Source organism: Calidris pugnax, unplaced genomic scaffold (genome assembly GCF_001431845.1).
Source record: "Calidris pugnax isolate Ruff unplaced genomic scaffold, ASM143184v1 scaffold32, whole genome shotgun sequence".
Classification (NCBI taxonomy): Eukaryota; Metazoa; Chordata; class Aves; order Charadriiformes; family Scolopacidae; genus Calidris; species Calidris pugnax.
Window position 1 is genome coordinate 451,694 of NW_015090783.1, and position 17,423 is coordinate 469,116.

At 45.0% G+C, this 17,423-nt stretch overlaps 1 protein-coding gene across 2 annotated transcripts in view; it reads left to right on the top strand.

Moving 5' to 3' along the window:
• The window catches only part of HECTD4 (HECT domain containing E3 ubiquitin protein ligase 4), an 81,363-nt gene extending 64,515 nt beyond the window's left edge, over nt 1-16,848 (top strand). For both annotated transcript variants that reach the window (XM_014963129.1, XM_014963138.1), the window contains exons 63-76: nt 270-493; nt 587-738; nt 3,071-3,177; nt 4,235-4,358; nt 5,133-5,323; nt 5,938-6,084; nt 7,684-7,803; nt 8,030-8,185; nt 10,356-10,459; nt 11,452-11,673; nt 12,099-12,265; nt 12,743-12,938; nt 13,470-13,692; nt 14,068-16,848. In XM_014963129.1, coding sequence (XP_014818615.1) covers nt 270-493; nt 587-738; nt 3,071-3,177; nt 4,235-4,358; nt 5,133-5,323; nt 5,938-6,084; nt 7,684-7,803; nt 8,030-8,185; nt 10,356-10,459; nt 11,452-11,673; nt 12,099-12,265; nt 12,743-12,938; nt 13,470-13,692; nt 14,068-14,204 — 2,270 coding nt within the window. In that variant the 3' untranslated portion in view covers nt 14,205-16,848. The remainder of the gene's footprint in view (nt 1-269; nt 494-586; nt 739-3,070; nt 3,178-4,234; nt 4,359-5,132; nt 5,324-5,937; nt 6,085-7,683; nt 7,804-8,029; nt 8,186-10,355; nt 10,460-11,451; nt 11,674-12,098; nt 12,266-12,742; nt 12,939-13,469; nt 13,693-14,067) is intronic.
• The last annotated feature ends 575 nt before the right edge of the window (nt 16,849-17,423 follow it).

Genomic DNA, 17,423 nt, shown 5'->3' on the forward strand with positions numbered 1-17,423 from the left:
TTCCCTACCACTACAGTCAGTCAAATAATAATTACATTATGTGGCCAAAACAGGAGAAGGCATTCAATTCTCTGTCAGAAATGGGAAATTAGGGTACAGAAAGGTCAGGTCTGCTAGTAGAATTTTTCTAAGTGATTCTATCTCTTGGAGCAAGTGGCGTGTAATACAGTATTTTAGCTGAATGCGGAATGGTCTTTTTCATGTTTCAAATTATAAACAGTTGTTCTGGTATTTTGTACCATACTGCATTTATTTTTTCTTTTTTTTAGGTGAGAAATTGGTCCCAGGTGCTCGGGAAGTCCTCACAGAAATATTTAAAAGCTGCGTCCATTCTGAGCAAATGCTAAGCTTAACTCCAGCGAAACCCATTAAGGTTGCTGATATCTACCTTAGCAAAGAGCAGATAAATTCTCAGACTCCTGGAAACCTCCTTCATCTCTTCTTCACAAACGTCCGTCCTCCAAAGAAGGTGCTAGAGGATCAGCTTACTCAGGTAATGCCTTGAAAACTGAGTTTTCAAAGATTTTCAGTATCTTTGTGCGTAATTTGAAAGCACTGGGTAATTATTGACTTTCTATGTTGGAAGATTTTAAGGAAATATGGTGTGCCCAAGCCAAAATTTGACAAGAGCAAGTACAACAAGGCGGGCAAAGAACAGCATCCAGTGAAAGTTGTGAGCACCAAGCGCCCAGTTACTAAACCCCCTACAAAGGAGAAGTCTATGCTCAATAGTGTCAGGTTGGTGTCTTCAACCTTTTGGCAGTTGCAAAACATTAAATTTCTTCTCAGAAATCTAGATTTTTATCCCCCCTCCCTCTGTATTTCCATGATTGGAAGAGGGAAATGCGACATCATTGAAATTGTAAAAGACCCTCAGGAAACGGTAGCTGCTCTGATAATGATGCACAGGGATTATTCTCAGAATGAATGGAAGTTATTGTTCCTGTTCCCACCTTGTGTAGCTGAGACTTCAAGGCCTGTGCTAATTTAGGGATTTTATATTTTTTTTTCTAAATGGAGAACTGAAGCAAGGACAGCAAATAATGACAGGCTACCTATCTGAAACTTTTAGCTTCTTATCTGCTGTTTCTAAGGGCTGTCTCCAGACTGAGAAATGGAATAGCTGGTTCAGAGCTGCACCTGATTAACTCACAGCACGGTGATTTCAGTGGCCAGATGAAAGGATGTTTTCTAGGCTGAACCTGAATTCTGGTATCAGATTATCGATGTAGAAGAGGTGCAATAGTGATTATCTACATGGGGAGGGGAGAAAACTTAAGACTCAAATTCACATAAATGGTAGTTAATTTGTTTTGTCAGAATTCCTGTTAACTAATTTCATTATTTGTACAGATAAGGTCAAGAGCTAAAATAGAGAAAATCCGAGCCAGTCTATTTAATAGTAGTGATCTCATTGGTTTGTCGAGTCTGGATGGGGAAGATGAACTGATGGAAATGTCAACTGAAGAGATTTTAACTGTTTCTACTGTGAATCAGAGTTTATTTGATACACAAGGGAGCCCAGCACTAGAAGATTATTTCAATGATAAGTCAATAAAAGGTATGTGGTTTTCATAATGGGAAATAGCTCCCTTGTATTGTGCATTTTTTGGGGACATACAGGGGTCAGATTCTGTTTGCTGGTGTAAATTCAGTATGACTCACTAATTGATGGGTGACAACGAGGGGGAGCCAGGGAGTCATTTCAGAGCAAGTTTCCCCCCTCTTTTGTTGGCAAGCAGCTATTTGCAATCTGAATATTGTTTAACTGCTATCACAGCTAATCAAATGAGGAGAAAAAACACAAAAACCCCACAAAAAGCTCCCCACCAACCCAAAAAACTACTGAGTTTAGTGACTTTTTTGAGAAAATAGCCACTGCAACAATTTACCACTGCTAGACACAGCGTACTTTTACAGTAGAAACTGTTTAAGTAATTTATATTTTCTAACAACGCAAAATCTGTACAGACCCTAATGCACCTGGAATGAGCCCAAATCCAGAATAAAGGGATAGGGGAGGATAATACTTGGAGGGAGTTCAGCTGACTACTGGTTCAATTGCTAGCTGTTGGTGTGTACCTACACAACAAAATTTCTATACTGGCATCATAAATAATCTACTTTTTCCCTACCACTACAGTCAGTCAAATAATAATTACATTATGTGGCCAAAACAGGAGAAGGCATTCAATTCTCTGTCAGAAATGGGAAATTAGGGTACAGAAAGGTCAGGTCTGCTAGTAGAATTTTTCTAAGTGATTCTATCTCTTGGAGCAAGTGGCGTGTAATACAGTATTTTAGCTGAATGCGGAATGGTCTTTTTCATGTTTCAAATTATAAACAGTTGTTCTGGTATTTTGTACCATACTGCATTTATTTTTTCTTTTTTTTAGGTGAGAAATTGGTCCCAGGTGCTCGGGAAGTCCTCACAGAAATATTTAAAAGCTGCGTCCATTCTGAGCAAATGCTAAGCTTAACTCCAGCGAAACCCATTAAGGTTGCTGATATCTACCTTAGCAAAGAGCAGATAAATTCTCAGACTCCTGGAAACCTCCTTCATCTCTTCTTCACAAACGTCCGTCCTCCAAAGAAGGTGCTAGAGGATCAGCTTACGCAGGTAATGCCTTGAAAACTGAGTTTTCAAAGATTTTCAGTATCTTTGTGCGTAATTTGAAAGCACTGGGTAATTATTGACTTTCTATGTTGGAAGATTTTAAGGAAATATGGTGTGCCCAAGCCAAAATTTGACAAGAGCAAGTACAACAAGGCGGGCAAAGAACAGCATCCAGTGAAAGTTGTGAGCACCAAGCGCCCAGTTACTAAACCCCCTACAAAGGAGAAGTCTATGCTCAATAGTGTCAGGTTGGTGTCTTCAACCTTTTGGCAGTTGCAAAACATTAAATTTCTTCTCAGAAATCTAGATTTTTATCCCCCCTCCCTCTGTATTTCCATGATTGGAAGAGGGAAATGCGACATCATTGAAATTGTAAAAGACCCTCAGGAAACGTCTTGGTTTCTTGAGCAGATGAAAGAAAATGTTAATCCTAACATTTCCTTTGTCCCTCAGCCGAACAGCCTTAAGTGAGAAGAAACCTACTGTAAAGCCAAAATCTCCTGAGAAGGGCAAACCTGAAGAGAAGGATCCTGAAAAGTCTCCCACAAAGAAACAGGAAGGTATTAGCTGTATAGAAATTTTCTATAGTATTATATCATAGAAAAGAAATACATTTCTTTATGTTGGCATGTTTATATGATGTCATGATAGATTTGATTGCCTTTGTTTTTAAGGAGGCTAACTTAATTTTTTAAAATGGTGATTTTAAATGTTGCTTTTCTTTGTATATCTGTAAATATGGACTCATGAGTGTAAGTGAGAGCAAACCATGCTCATGCAATTCATGCCACAGTGTACGTCGGCCGTGTGAACACAGCGGGTGAAGAACTGGCTTCCTGAGGAGTAGAGTTTCAAGTCATCTTTTGTACAGTGGGAGATTAGATTTTAAATTGTGTTTCTCAACTTGTAACAGTAATTTTCCTATGTAAGAGGAAAATTGGATGAAAGAGAAGCCTCAGGTGCCTCATAACTAGTCTCTCAGTGGAGGAGACAGCACAGCCGTGCTGTGACAGGGCTTAGATCCAGGGTCTTGCTTGATACTTTTTTTGAGTCAGGTGGAAGAGTGAATGGACATGAGTTTGAACTCTGCTCTTCACAGTAGGAAATGCCTTTGATACTTCTTTTTCGAGTCAGGTGGAAGAGTGAATAGACATGAGCTTGAACTCTGCTCTTCACAGTAGGAAATGCCAGGTTAGCTCAGAGGAGGGGAATTCCGGCATTTAGCCAAGTATGGATCCTTGAGACCTGGGTAGATACGTTGGTGGAGCTGTTCCAGAGGGCAGCTGGGGAATTGTGTCCTTGAGAGGCAAGAATGAGGGCAGATCACACCTGAATAGCATGATGTGTCAAACTGCTCGAGAAATGAACCACAAAGCTGCTAGGGAGCCACCTCATCGATGACCCTGTTCCTGTGTGGTGTGTAGGCTTAGAGGGCAGCTGGGGAACTGTGTCCTTGAGAGGCAAGAATGAGGCCAGATCACACCTGAATAGCATGATGTTTCAAACTGCTCAAGAAATGAGCCACAAAGCTGTTAGGGAGCCACCTCATTGATGACCCTGTTCCTGTGTGGTGTGTAGGCTTCTAAGTCGTTAACTATTTGATGTCTTTGCTGCCAGTTCCTGAAGAGAAGTATTTGACACTGGATGGATTTCAGAGGTTTGTGGTTGACCGATCTAAACAGGATATCCGTAGTGTGTGGAGAGCTATTCTGTCCTGTGGATATGATCTACATTTTGAAAGGTAAATTTTGCAAACCTTGTTGTAAAGGTGATACTAATTAATTGTGCTCACTTTAAAAAACTCTTGATCCCAAGTGTTCCTACTCCAGGTAGCTTCAACCAGCGTGATAGCAATGTGCAATCTCCTGTCCATGGCTGCAAGGCCCGTAGAGAAAACTGTTGGTGATTTTCTTGAAACGTGCTTTAAAGGAGTCACTGTGCTGTCAAAACACAGGTTCCTGACTGTCTTTACAGAGCATCGCTAACAAAATCATGTGCCGTACTGTCCTGTACCGCTTCCAAACTGTATTATAAATTGGCCTGATGAGAACTGTAGATCCATCTGGTTGTGTCTGGTTTAATTCCCCAACAGCTTTCCATTCTGTGCTCTGGGTATTTGTTTATCCTGGCAGAGCTCTTCCTGAGTCACTGCTGATGTAGAGGAGGGGACGGTTACTTCCTTGTTAATATTGCGCAGGAAGAAAGTCCTTTAAATGACTCCTCCTTATCTCCCTGTGTCAAACCACAAGCAGATTGCCACCTCCCCTTCCCCTATGTCCACTTTGGAGCATAAAGAAGATGGTGCAATAAGTAAGCTTAATAGGCAGTTCCCTTTTTCTCTTATTATTTAATAACAGTGGGGCAAGATAGGGGATAAATCAGTTGTTAGTCTCAAACTTGAATTTTTGTAGTGAAATGGGAGAGAAGTAGAACAAGCTACCTGGTAGTGTGCTCACCATGCTTTTAGTAAGCAGTATTGCAGATTTCAACAGATCTTATGCCTTTTCCATTCCAGATGTGCCTGCATTGATGCAAGACATGCTCAAAAAGCCTCCCGCAAATGGACACTGGAAATGGATGTAGCCCTTGTCCAGTACATTAACCGGCTCTGCCGTCACCTGGCAATTACACCAGCACGACTCCATCCCCATGAAGTCTATTTGGATCCAGCTGATGCAGCAGACCCCAGAATTTCCTGTCTGTTGAGTACGTATAGATTGTTTGCATAGAGGCTTTCCTCAGTGGAAGAGCTGGGTGGTGCTCCTGAATGACCTGACTGTCGTCCGCGTAGTTGGGACATTCCTTTGGAGGTTGTAGTTCAGAGTCTCTCTGTGGGCCAAGGGGAACACTGAGTCTAGATCTTCTATTTCCTTGGGTGTCCTCAGGCAGCGTGGGGATTTTGGCAGTATTTAGAAAGGTGCTGCAACTGTTCTCTGCTCCCCGAGCTGGAGCAGGAAGGGACACGGTCAGTTTAGCTTCCAGGGGGAAGGGAGGTTGGATTTCAGTTCTGGACCTGGGCGGGCTTCAGGCGCCTAAATCCTGTTCTAAGCACTACGTTCCTTTAAGGAGGTCACCAGATAATGCAAATTCAGTGATAATGAAAGATATTGGACTCAGACACCCAGAGATTTGAGATCCAGTAAGGAATATCACGAATCACAGCTGTTCTTGCATCTTCAACCCTCTTGGTGCGCAGGGGTCAGGAGGGGCTGCTTTAGAAGGAAGCTTGGGTGGCTCCTGGACTGAATCTGCTGAGAAGATGGACTCTGGAGTAGGTAGGGAATCTCTTTATCTTTCTGACTGGATGTTTCCCACCTCAGATGTTCCCGTTGAAAGTCTACGCCTACGTTTTGCACTGCTCCAGTCTCTCAACACAACGTTGGAGACCTTCTTCTTGCCACTGGTGGAGCTTCGGCAGACGGAGATGTACGCTAATAGCATCGCTGCGTTACTGCAGGAGGCCAAAGGTCAGCTTCTCAGGGGCATGGTTGTGGCCTGAAAGGGTGCATTATGCACCACGCTGAATTTTTGAGTGTATTTTACAGAAGATTTTAATGCACACTTGTGTAAGTGTGACGGGGGAGAGGGAAAGTGAGACAGTGAGCGGCTTATGGGCTTTGTTCTCTGCCCGATAAGCTGGCACACGATCTGTCTGAGGTGGCAGCCAAAAACCAGCATTAACCCAAGGGCACTTCTCAGTGTGGGAGCTTCTTCTTTTTCTTAGTTTGGTTTTAAAGGCGTGGGGGATTATTCTTGCAGGTAGTTAATAGATGCTGTGCATCTCTCTTGACCATGGAGGGAGCTGAGCCATCTTTTCTGTCTGTGGGTGGCCTTCAAATGTGCCTACTCTTGGGGGTATCCATAAATTAAAATTTGTTGTTAGTCAGCAAGCAGTAGATCAGATGAAAGTCCCAGGACATGCTGGCATTCTCGTTGTCATTGGAGTTGTAGAATTAGAGAGATCAAGAAAATACTTACCGTGCATCAGCATTTAAAATAGTTTTTACAAGCCCTCTAGACAACAAACAAAACCAAGATTTAGGTTATCACATTTCCAAAACTTGTTTTCTTCTGAAAAAGGAGAAGACACAGGAGTCACCGAAGGTGCCAGTGTGTGTAAATAGGCTTTTGTGTTGGCCCAGCTAAGAAAAAACCCACACCTTGTAAACCCAGCGTGGAGAAGTGAGGAATGTTCAGAGATTTTTGTCTCTTAGAGAGCCCATATTTATGGTGCAATGTGACAGCCCTATTCACTGTGCAGCTCTCTTGACCATGGAGGGAGCTGGGCCATCTTTTCTGTCTGTGAGTGGCCTTCAAATGTGCCTTTATTTTCTTGGGGGTATCCATAAATTAAAATTCTTTGTTAGTCAGCAAGCAGTAGATCAGATGAAAGTCCCAGGACATGCTGGCATTCTCGTTGTCATTGGAGTTGTAGAATTAGAGAGATCAAGAAAATACTTACCGTGCATCAGCATTTAAAATAGTTTTTACAAGCCCTCTAGACAACAAACAAAACCAAGATTTAGGTTATCACATTTCCAAAACTTGTTTTCTTCTGAAAAAGGAGAAGACACAGGAGTCACCGAAGGTGCCAGTGTGTGTAAATAGGCTTTTGTGTTGGCCCAGCTAAGAAAAAACCCACACCTTGTAAACCCAGCGTGGAGAAGTGAGGAATGTTCAGAGATTTTTGTCTCTTAGAGAGCCCATATTTATGGTGCAATGTGACAGCCCTATTTTTTATCGTGTTTTCTTGCCTCTAGGATGACTGTCAAAACATCTCAGATTTCTGAAAGCTATTTGGCAAAGTGTTTCTGATTTACAGAGATTCTGGTGGAGTTGCTGGGGTCTATTTATGTGGCATTAGAATTGTGTTCATCAGTGTTCTAACCCACTGCGCTTCTTCCAGTAAACATTAGTAACAAATACTTAAGAAAATATGTTGATGAGCTGTATCCTACCTACCTAATGAAGACAAAATTGCTACTCTGCCATTGTCTATTAGAGAATTTCAGAAAATAAGGTTGTGGAAGGGTAGATTAACTCTACTGAAATATGTGTTTCTTTAGGTTTAATCTTTTATGACACAAAAGTGACTGTGATGAACAGAGTGCTGAACGCCACTGTCCAAAGAACCGCTGACCACGCGGCCCCAGAAATCACCCTGGATCCACTGGAAATAGTTGGAGGTATGGGAAACACTGGTCCTTTTCAAAACTCACTCTAATCCATTGCAACGAGTCAGATCTGGTTTAACCAAGCCCCGATGCTTCTTAATGCGAAACACAAAGTGTGGGGATTTTATTTTATTATTTTTCACTTGTTTTTGTTTTAACCAAGCCCAGATGATGCTTAATGCGAAATGCTCAAAGCGTGGGGATTTTATTTTATTATTTTTCACTTGTTTTTGAACAGGGGAGATCCGTTCTTCGGAGAACTCCTATTTCTGCCAGGCAGCGAGGCAGCTGGCCTGCGTGCCCTCCTCCCAGCTCTGCGTCAAACTCGCCAGCGGCGGGGACCCTACCTACGCCTTCAACATCCGCTTCACCGGGGAGGAGGTTCATGGAACAAGTACGTGGGGATTGGGGGGTCACCAGCGGGGTGACATCGGGTACAGTCGTGAGAACTTACCCCAGCTGGAATCCCAAGTTCTCGCCGGGATGTGGCTGGTGGTGACTTTAAGGAGCAGGGTTACCTTCGTGGGGTTTGTAGTCCTGCAGATGGAAGAGAATGAAACTTCCAAGAATTAAGCAAGCCAGATGGTTAATTTTCATATTTTAGCTGATCTAGCAGGAAGTACGAGTGGCTGGGCATGCAGCTTTGCTAATTAGAACAAGAAAATAATGTAAGTTGTTTGAAACATGGGGAGAGCATTTAGTAAGAACATCTCTTCAGGTTGTTTTGATGCTCAGCCTTGGTAAACCCAGACTGTGCTGATAACAATGAGTATTATTTTAAGTACTTTCTTGTCAGTAATGAGCTGGGTAATGCAACCATGGTTTTCATTGCCAGTGATGTGAGATTGTATTGCCAATAGGTAAAGGAAATAATGTAAGTTGTTTGAAACATGGGGAGAGCATTTAGTAAGAACATCTCTTCAGGTTGTTTTGATGCTCAGCCTTGGTAAACCCAGACTGTGCTGATAACAATGAGTATTATTTTTTTTAAGTACTTTCTTGTCAGTAATGAGCTGGGTAATGCAACCATGGTTTTCATTGCCAGTGATGTGAGATTGTATTGCCAATAGGTTAAGATACCATTTGATATTAGTACAGGATACTTTATCAAACGTAGCTGTCAAGGGATGTGCAAGCATTAACAATTAAAAGTGGCCATGCCCAGGTGAGGTCTATTTGAGAATTGTTTCCAACTTGACAGCAGAAATACCAACTCCAGCTTCTCCCAGCCAAGCTGGAGAGACAGTGAGTACGGTAAAGGCTTTGTTGCCTCAAAAACTGTCCTTAATTTTTGCAGTAAACAGTATTAAAATTGTATCTTCCTCATTTTTGTGAGGAGCATACAGTATTTCTTGTAATCATTTTAAGAATTTTCATGTGAGCGGTTAAAAAAATGAGCCTTGGAAAGGAATAGACATTTAACTACCCTAATTTCACCTGACCAGTACAGAGGGAGCCTCCTCGTGACATGGAACACTGCTTTCCATCACAAAGTGTTAAGTGACAATCTTACTTGATTAAACAAGATTATTATGCCTCCTCTTCTCTTGATACTATATCTTCATTCATGAGGTTTCTTTCTGTAAGATGTTCTTTATGTGGCTGCCATCCCAGCCCCATTGGGTATTTAGTTTTTTGGGGGGTCTGGCTCCCCTGGATGCTCTGTGGGTTCCTGTGCGCCAAAAAGAGACTGGATTTAAGTAAGAGCTGGGAAAAATGGTACTTTGCAGATCTGTTGAATAATTGATAGGGTATGAAGGCAAATATCAACTGTGTCAAAGAGGAGAATTGATCGCTATTGTCTAAATGGACGCAGCCTGGGGGGACTGATTGGAATTGGTCCTTTTTGGAGATTCATGGGGTTATGTGGGGTTAGAGAAGAGAAGCCCAAAGTGCCCTTCTCATGCTGCCTGCTCGTGTCATCCATCACATTGTGGGAAGGAAAATTCCTGTAAGTGTGCACCTAAAAGCTGAACAAAGAGCTCCTTCTGCCTTCTCTCAAGGGGAATTCTTTTCTTTTTAAGATCTGTGGTGGTTATTGATATGTGATGTCCACAGCTGAGCGTCTGTAGTGGTTTCTGGTGCATTGTCTCACCGCTTTTAGGGGTGGAAATGCCCTGTCATTATGAAGACAGCACCATTCATCTTCTAATCAAGTAATGAGTTCCATTTGCAAGCTGCCTGGTGTAACAAATGTTTGTGCTGGTCTTACACAGAGAGCGACGGAAGGCGAGGCAGCACCTGGGAATTCAGCAGGAAGCAATTCAACGACTATTTTTTGGCATGCAATTTAACTAATCTTACACAGAGCGATGGAAGGCGAGGCAGCACCTGGGAATTCAGCAGGAAGCAATTCAACGACTATTTTTTGGCATGCAATTTAACTATTTCCATGTGGACTTGCACGTGAATCTGCCACCTACCTCACCCTTGGTTAAGCCACGTGTCTGTGTAGGCAGAGAGGTTAAATGTGGAAGCTGGGGCTGAAGGGCAATTTGTGGATGCAAAGGCAGCAATAATGAGCCTCAGAGGGAGTTTCATTCTTGTGCCCCTCTCTCTTTCAGGTGGATCTTTCCGTCACTTCCTCTGGCAAGTCTGTAAAGAGTTACAGAGCTCCTCGCTCTCCCTTCTCCTGCTGTGCCCGAGCTCTGCAGTGAATAAGAACAAGGTGGGTTATCTCAATGCAAGGGATGAAGTTGCTTTTCTCTCGTTGAATGCGTGTGTTTGAACAGGAGTGGGACATATTTCAGGTAGCGCTACAGAGAGAAGCTTCAGCCCAACAGCCCCTGGTGGTACATCCAACCAGACAGGTCTCATGCCTGCTAGACCCAAAAATGACTGTTGATGAATCTTCTGTTGCGCTTCAAGTGACACTTGGAGGTGCTCACAGTAGCCAAGTAGTCAAAACTGCAAAATGAGGCAGAATTAAGACTCGTGGTCAAAGTTCACTTTAAATTATTCTGGTTCAGTTGTCTGATTTAGAGATTGTCCATCACAAACTAAGTCAAGTCACGTTCTGCTGGTATTACTCAAGGAATGTCACCGAGAATTTAGACATTGTCCATCCCAAGATAAGTCAAGTCATGTTCTGCTGGTATTACTCAAGGAATGTCACCAGGAAAGTCAGTTCTGTTGACAGTAGAAGAAGACTCTCCATCCATGCTGTTCAGTGTGTATTTCGTGTCCTCCTATTTTGTCCAGTAGATCTATTACATAAACAAGATAAAGTTTATGGCCCAAGGACCTTACAGTAGTTGAGGTAGTTCCTTCCTAGGAATATCCAAAAGGTGGGAAAGCAGCTCGTTTCCTTCAAGACCAGCTCTGTAGCAAACCTGGCTTTGCACATCCAGGCTGTATTTCAGAAACATCCCACCACTTGAAAGGTTTAGATAACGAATGGGTAACACAAATACAGAAAAGTCTTAATTCTTAATAGTATTGCTTTTGATCATTAAGCAATAAGATAATGGGGTATAATGTCAGTGTATATTGTATACAGACTCCATTCCACACTTGAGCCAGTCCTTTTGTAGCCAACTAAACAGTATTCGTTGTGCTCAAGTCAGTATTTGTACAAGCCTGTAAATTTGTGGACCTGCAGGGTGTGTGTCAGTCATTAAATACTGCTTTGTGTGCTCTACTCTGTTTTTCCTTCTGCAGGGGAAGTACATTTTGACGCCGAGCCCGATAACCTACGCGGAGGAGCAGTTATTCCATTTCTTCGGGCAGCTCTTGGGTATTGCAATTCGGGCAGATGTTCCTCTGCCACTTGACCTCCTGCCCTCCTTCTGGAAGACTCTGGTGGGAGAGCCACTGGATCCGGACGTTGATCTGCAGGAAGCTGACATCCTCACCTACAACTACGTCAAAAAATTTGAAAATGTAAGTAAAATCTTTTCCTTCATGTTTTTTTTTCAGGGTTTCCCCTGTAAGCACGCTGTTCTAACAGCTCCTTGCTTTACCCTACGTGGTAGTGGTTGGTCTCGCTGCCAGCAGATGTTCTTCATGTGTGCACGGTCATGAAGGGCTTTGATTCAGCTTATGGGGCAGGATTTTCCCTCCTGATGGCTTGGAAAAGTTGCTGGGTCTCTTCTGCTGCCAGGCACGGTGGAATTAAGGCTTCTGAAGTGTTTACTGGAACTTGGTGGTGCTAAACCAGAAATAACCCATCAAAGTGATTACCAGCTTTCGCTGTCTGTGCAGTCTCCAGATGATCTAACGAGTGCACTTTGTGTGCTGTGGTGACATCTTAAATGAGCCACAAGAACCTGGTGGTCATCAGATTCTCTCCTTGTGTTCCGTGACAGATAAATGATGAGACAGAACTGGAAGCTCTTTGTGCAGAAATTGCTTCTCAGCATCTGGCAACAGAGAGCCCCGACTGTCCCAACAAGCCCTGCTGCAAATTCACCTACCTGACCATGACGGGGGAGGAAGTGGAGCTCTGTCCCAGGGGCAGGCACATCCCGGTGGGGTAAGTAACATCTTGCTTGGCAGGATGTTGGACTGGGTTACACGAGAAATGATCTCTGGAATCGTTTTCCAAGCAGTAGGCTCTCCAGAGATGCTTTGGTAACAAGCTTGGAGGCTGGAGCGATCCAGGAAAGCCATATATTTGTTGGCAGGAGCTTGGCATCACTCATGCTATTGACTGCCTTTTGTGCTGTGAGAACCAGAGCGGAGGAGCAGCGCCCATCAGCTGCTCCCAGCCTTCAGCAAACACCCCCAGTCAGGAGGCTGAGAGAGATGGGCAAGCGTGAGGGAGGAAGAGGAAGCTGAGGAAGGTGAAACTGAATAGGGAAGCATCAGAATGCAAACAGCTTCATGCTCACTCTCGATTATTCAAGCGCAATCTCCCCGTAGATCCCTCCTGTGTGTGAGTGGGTCTGGGGCAGGGCGAGAGGGCTCTTGGGGACTCTCCTTTCTCATCCTGAAATCCCTGCCCTTGCAGGTGGGAGAACAAGGACGTGTACGCCGCGGCCATCCGGAGCTTGAGGATGCGGGAGCTGCAGACTCCGGAGTGCATGACTGCCGTGCGTGCTGGCCTTGGCTCCATCATCCCCCTCCAGCTTCTGACTACGCTCACCCCTCTGGAGATGGAGCTGAGGACGTGTGGGCTTCCATACATCAACCTGGAGTTCCTCAAGGTGGGGAGAACTGCAGCTGCTTTGGCAAAACTTGCCCCGCTGACCCTCCCGCAGGGAAGGTGTTAGGGGAGGACCTTCTGCTTGTGGTACAGCCAAGGTGGTCCCTAGGGAACACTGGCCTAGACCTGGACACTCCTCTTTGCCCCCAAGAAAACTTTTAAGATTTCACTGGATTGAGGAAATACTCAGAGTGGGGCTTGTTCCAGAGAGGAGTAATGAATTTACTTTTTAACACGACATTTTAAATCTATCTCCATTTTACTGAGATTTATTTAATATTTGCCACTTGAGGTAAGGGCTGAAAGAGCCGCCACCACCATAATGAATTGCGAATAACTTGAGAAAATCTAAAATTAATCTGTAACAGGCAACTTCTGGTCCTAAATACTTTCATTTGGTTACCATAAGAATTAGGCCATGAGAAGAACTGTGCTCTTGTGTCAGAAGTCACCCCCTTGGCGTGTCAGTGGGGAAGATTTACGAAGGGAGAGTCAAGCAGCCGTGGACACTTTGCTTTCTCTTCTCTGGTAGGCACACACCATGTACCAGGTGGGTCTGATGGAGACCGATCAGCACATCGAGTTCTTCTGGAGCGCGCTGGAGATGTTCACTCAGGAGGAGCTCTGCAAGTTCATCAAGTTTGCCTGCAACCAGGAGCGGATCCCCTTCACCTGCCCTTGCAAAGACGGGGGCCCTGACACCGCCCATGTCCCGCCGTACCCCATGAAAATAGCGCCCCCCGACGGCGCCGCAGGTATGTTCCCCCCCCGTCTGCTCCGGCAGAGGGAATCAGCTCTGCTGCCATTGGGATTCCAGCTTTTGGGTCCTCTGGTTTTAATTCAAAGGAGAAGCAGGTAGTTATGGCTGTAAATAAGAAGAGAGCAGACATGGTTCTTTAGACACAATGAGAGACTTTGGGTAATATTTGTCTCGTGTGCTTTTAAAATGGCTGGAGTGATTGAAAAATATAGGCTGAGAGTGGCTGAGCAGCACAGCAGTGTCTGAGGCTCGGGAGATGCAGGCAGGAATCCTTTTATTCTGATACTGCTGGGTCTGGGGACGCTTTTGGAGGAGGAGGTGAGGAGCAGAGGGTGTGCTCACGGCCCGTCTGGCGCTGCTTCCCCCGCAGGTTCTCCAGACTCCCGGTACATCCGCGTGGAGACGTGCATGTTCATGATCAAGCTGCCCCAGTACTCCTCGCTGGACATCATGCTGGAGAAGCTGCGATACGCCATCCACTACCGCGAGGACCCGCTCAGCGGCTGAGGGGGCTGAGGGGAGGCCGAGAGGTGACCGGATTGTTCCATGACTCTGCCGACGACAAAACCCTTCGATTCACATCAAAAAATACCTCCTGTAACACTGTGTGACCAGCTGGAGGTTAATTTATTTTCTGAACTTGTGTTCCCGTTACAATAATTACTGGAAGACTTACATTTTGTATTGGTAGACTTCGTGGTGGACTGGTTCTTTTGCTGCCTTGTTTGTGGAATATTTGTAGGATAGTTTAGTAAAGACCAGTTTGTGTATAATTTAATTTTGAAAAACCTTTAAACATGTACATTTCTAATTTTGTAATTTAGAACGGTATCACCCAGGCGAACACAACCCGAGAGCGGGGGTCGGGGAGCGCTCGGAGGTGAAGGCTCGTAGATCGCTCTCCCCTGGAACATTTTTGAGTACAAAAATGGCAGGAATCGGGTGCGGGGGGAGGGAACGGCTGCTGGGCACCCCCAGGACCAGGGCACGCTGCCCCGTCTGTGGCAGGCAGGGGATGGGGCAGGATTTCTAGCACTTAAGCTTGAGTTTCAGAGCAGAAAATGCGCTGCCAAACTGCATGTTTACGTTCCCACCATTTTCCTGTAACTTTTTAAACTAGAAGCAAGCACACGGGGAGCCACCACCGTTAATTTGGGGTTTCAGCACGACACTTCTGATTTAGGGAGCTTTATAATCAAAAAGAACAGTGAAAGGGCCATAATTCAGTTGGGTTCTTGCCCTAGATGTTCTTGAATGTCTGCTTTGGCTTAGTAACAAAATAATTTATTGTAATTAAAATATTAGCAGAAACAAAATGGCTTCTCTCTGTCTGGTGTAAGATACCACAGTCCAAGCTTATCGTCTGTGACTTTATCCCACTTCCCAACAGGCTTTCAGAATCCCGGGTGCGTGGTTTAAAAACACCTGTAACTCGTTTTTGTACTCAAAAATGGTCTTTGATCTAAGAGCAAATTATCCTGGGAATGTGACACCCAGAAGGAGGACGAGGTGGCAGGGAGGGAAGGCGCAAAGTTGCGCTTCTGAGGCTAAAACTTCTATTTTCTGCAGAGAGACAGTAGCAGAGCGTGGAGAGCAGGCAGTCCTCCAGCTTTAACTTCTGTACGGGGTGAAACACGTTCCGGGGTTGGTTCCCAAAGGACACGTCACCACCTTGTACCTTCCTTCACTCCTCTGAAGGTGCTGGCCCTGCACGGGGCGCGTTCGAAGCGGGGCATCGCTGCGCCGGTGGCCGGGAACCCGGCAGGAGCGAGTGTCACCGAGGGAAGGTGGGGGAAGCGCCGCTCTGCTCCGCTCGGTGCCCCCCGTCAGTGAAGTGCCAGCACCGAGCTCAGGCGTGGGGTTTCCCTTCCCCGTGCTCCACGCACGCACGGCGCGCTGCGGGGTGTGTAGCTCTGCTGTAGGGCTGGTACCGTGTCCCTGCTCCTTTGGCTTGTCTCCGTGGCGATGGGAATGGGAAAAGCTGTATTTATTGTATATTATTGTGAATATTGGGAATGATGAGTGTGTGGTACTTGGAAGATAAAATGTGAGTACGAGAGAAGAGCCTAAACAAGTGTGTATATTCCTGTGCTGCTGTGAGCGAGTGGGACGACGTGTGTGCAACAGTCGTAGAGGTAGTTGTTGCGTTCGGAGTCTCCGGATCCCGTGGTCAGGAAAGGCCCGTCACCCTCCGCTGTGCTATCGCCCTGTCCAGGGAACAGCTCCACCTGGGAAGAACATTCCCTCTTGACTCTTGTCCCTTTCCTGGTAGAAGCACAGATGCAGCTGAGGGATCGCTGGGAGGAAGCGCAAACACCCGGAGTCACAGAGACCGAGGGGGGAAAACGAAGCAGGAGCTGGTTTGTTCCCAAAGAGGGGCAGGAAGGAAAAGCAAGGAATGTCGCTGCTGCACTGACATTTTGCTGCAGCACCGGGCTGCGCCGGCGTGTCCACGGCTCCGACACGGCTGTGAGTACAAAACTGCTGCTAAGGTCTGTCCGCTCCCGCCCGAGAGCGCAGCGGAGCGGGACGTACCTGCATCCTGGCCCTGAAAAGTGTGCTGTAAAGTTACTTGATACGTATTTATTACAGTTAATTATTTATGATTACAAATAACAAACTTTTCGTCGATGCCGTTTACACCTCGCCGTGTAAATGAAGCTTCTTATACAGGAAAAAAATGTCACACCAGTAAATAACCTTCATGGACTTTGGTTTTCTTCTGGAGGATGGTATGAGCCCTGCAAGAGAGCGAGTTGTGGAGGGTTTTTTTTGGCTTTTTTGGCTTTTTCTTTTTTATTTTTTCACGTTATTAGGAAGGAAGCGCTGCAGTGCTCCAACTGCAGCTCAAATGGCCTTTTAATTAAAGCTCTTCTAATCATCATTACTTCCTTGTGCTTTAAATGAACTTGACATCCTCTGTAATAGGCTTGTTTGTCAAAGCAAAGATTGGTTTGTGATGATTTTTTTTTTTTAAATAAATAGATATTCATTCAGAATGTAAAAATTATACTAAACAATGGCAAAACTCTGGAGCTGGGTGTTAGTTCTAGCTTGGTGTGTGTCCATCTCGGGTCCGTACACAGCATTAACCTGTTAAGTGCTCTTGGCCATACCGTGTACACTCGCATAAAGGAGATTCTTAACATCCCTTTAGCTGGTCTGTGTCCTTATTTGGGGCTGGAAAGGATTTAAAAATTAATTCCTCGAAGCAGGGGGGTTGGAGCTGCTGCAAGCGCAGTTGCGGGTGATTTGCTGCCAAATCCCACTTCCATTTGTATTTTCTTGGAACAGAAATGTCAGTATTTTGTGCGACGAGGGAAGCGAGCACAATGGGTGCTGGTATTTCTCTGAAGGGAGAAAGGGGGTTATTTTTCACACCAGAGGAATAAGACAGACCAAGCCCCCCTGTCAGCTTGGGAGTTTGTTATTTTCCACACTAAGGATCTCTGAAGGAGGCCTCCTGCTCCCCTTCCCAATTCCCTTCTCTGGCCCAAGCACCTTTCCCCAGAAATGCCACCCCAAGGCCCATTCCTACCTGTTTTTAAACACCTTTATTCTGCTTCTCCTGCAGAAATAAACACTTACAGTTGGTGGAATGTAAAATGTCTTGCCTTTAAACCCCCACTCCTGTCAGCCATCACTGCTGTTTTTAAACACCTTTATTCTGCTTCTCCTGCAGAAATAAACACTTACAGTTGGTGGAATGTAAAATGTCTTGCCTTT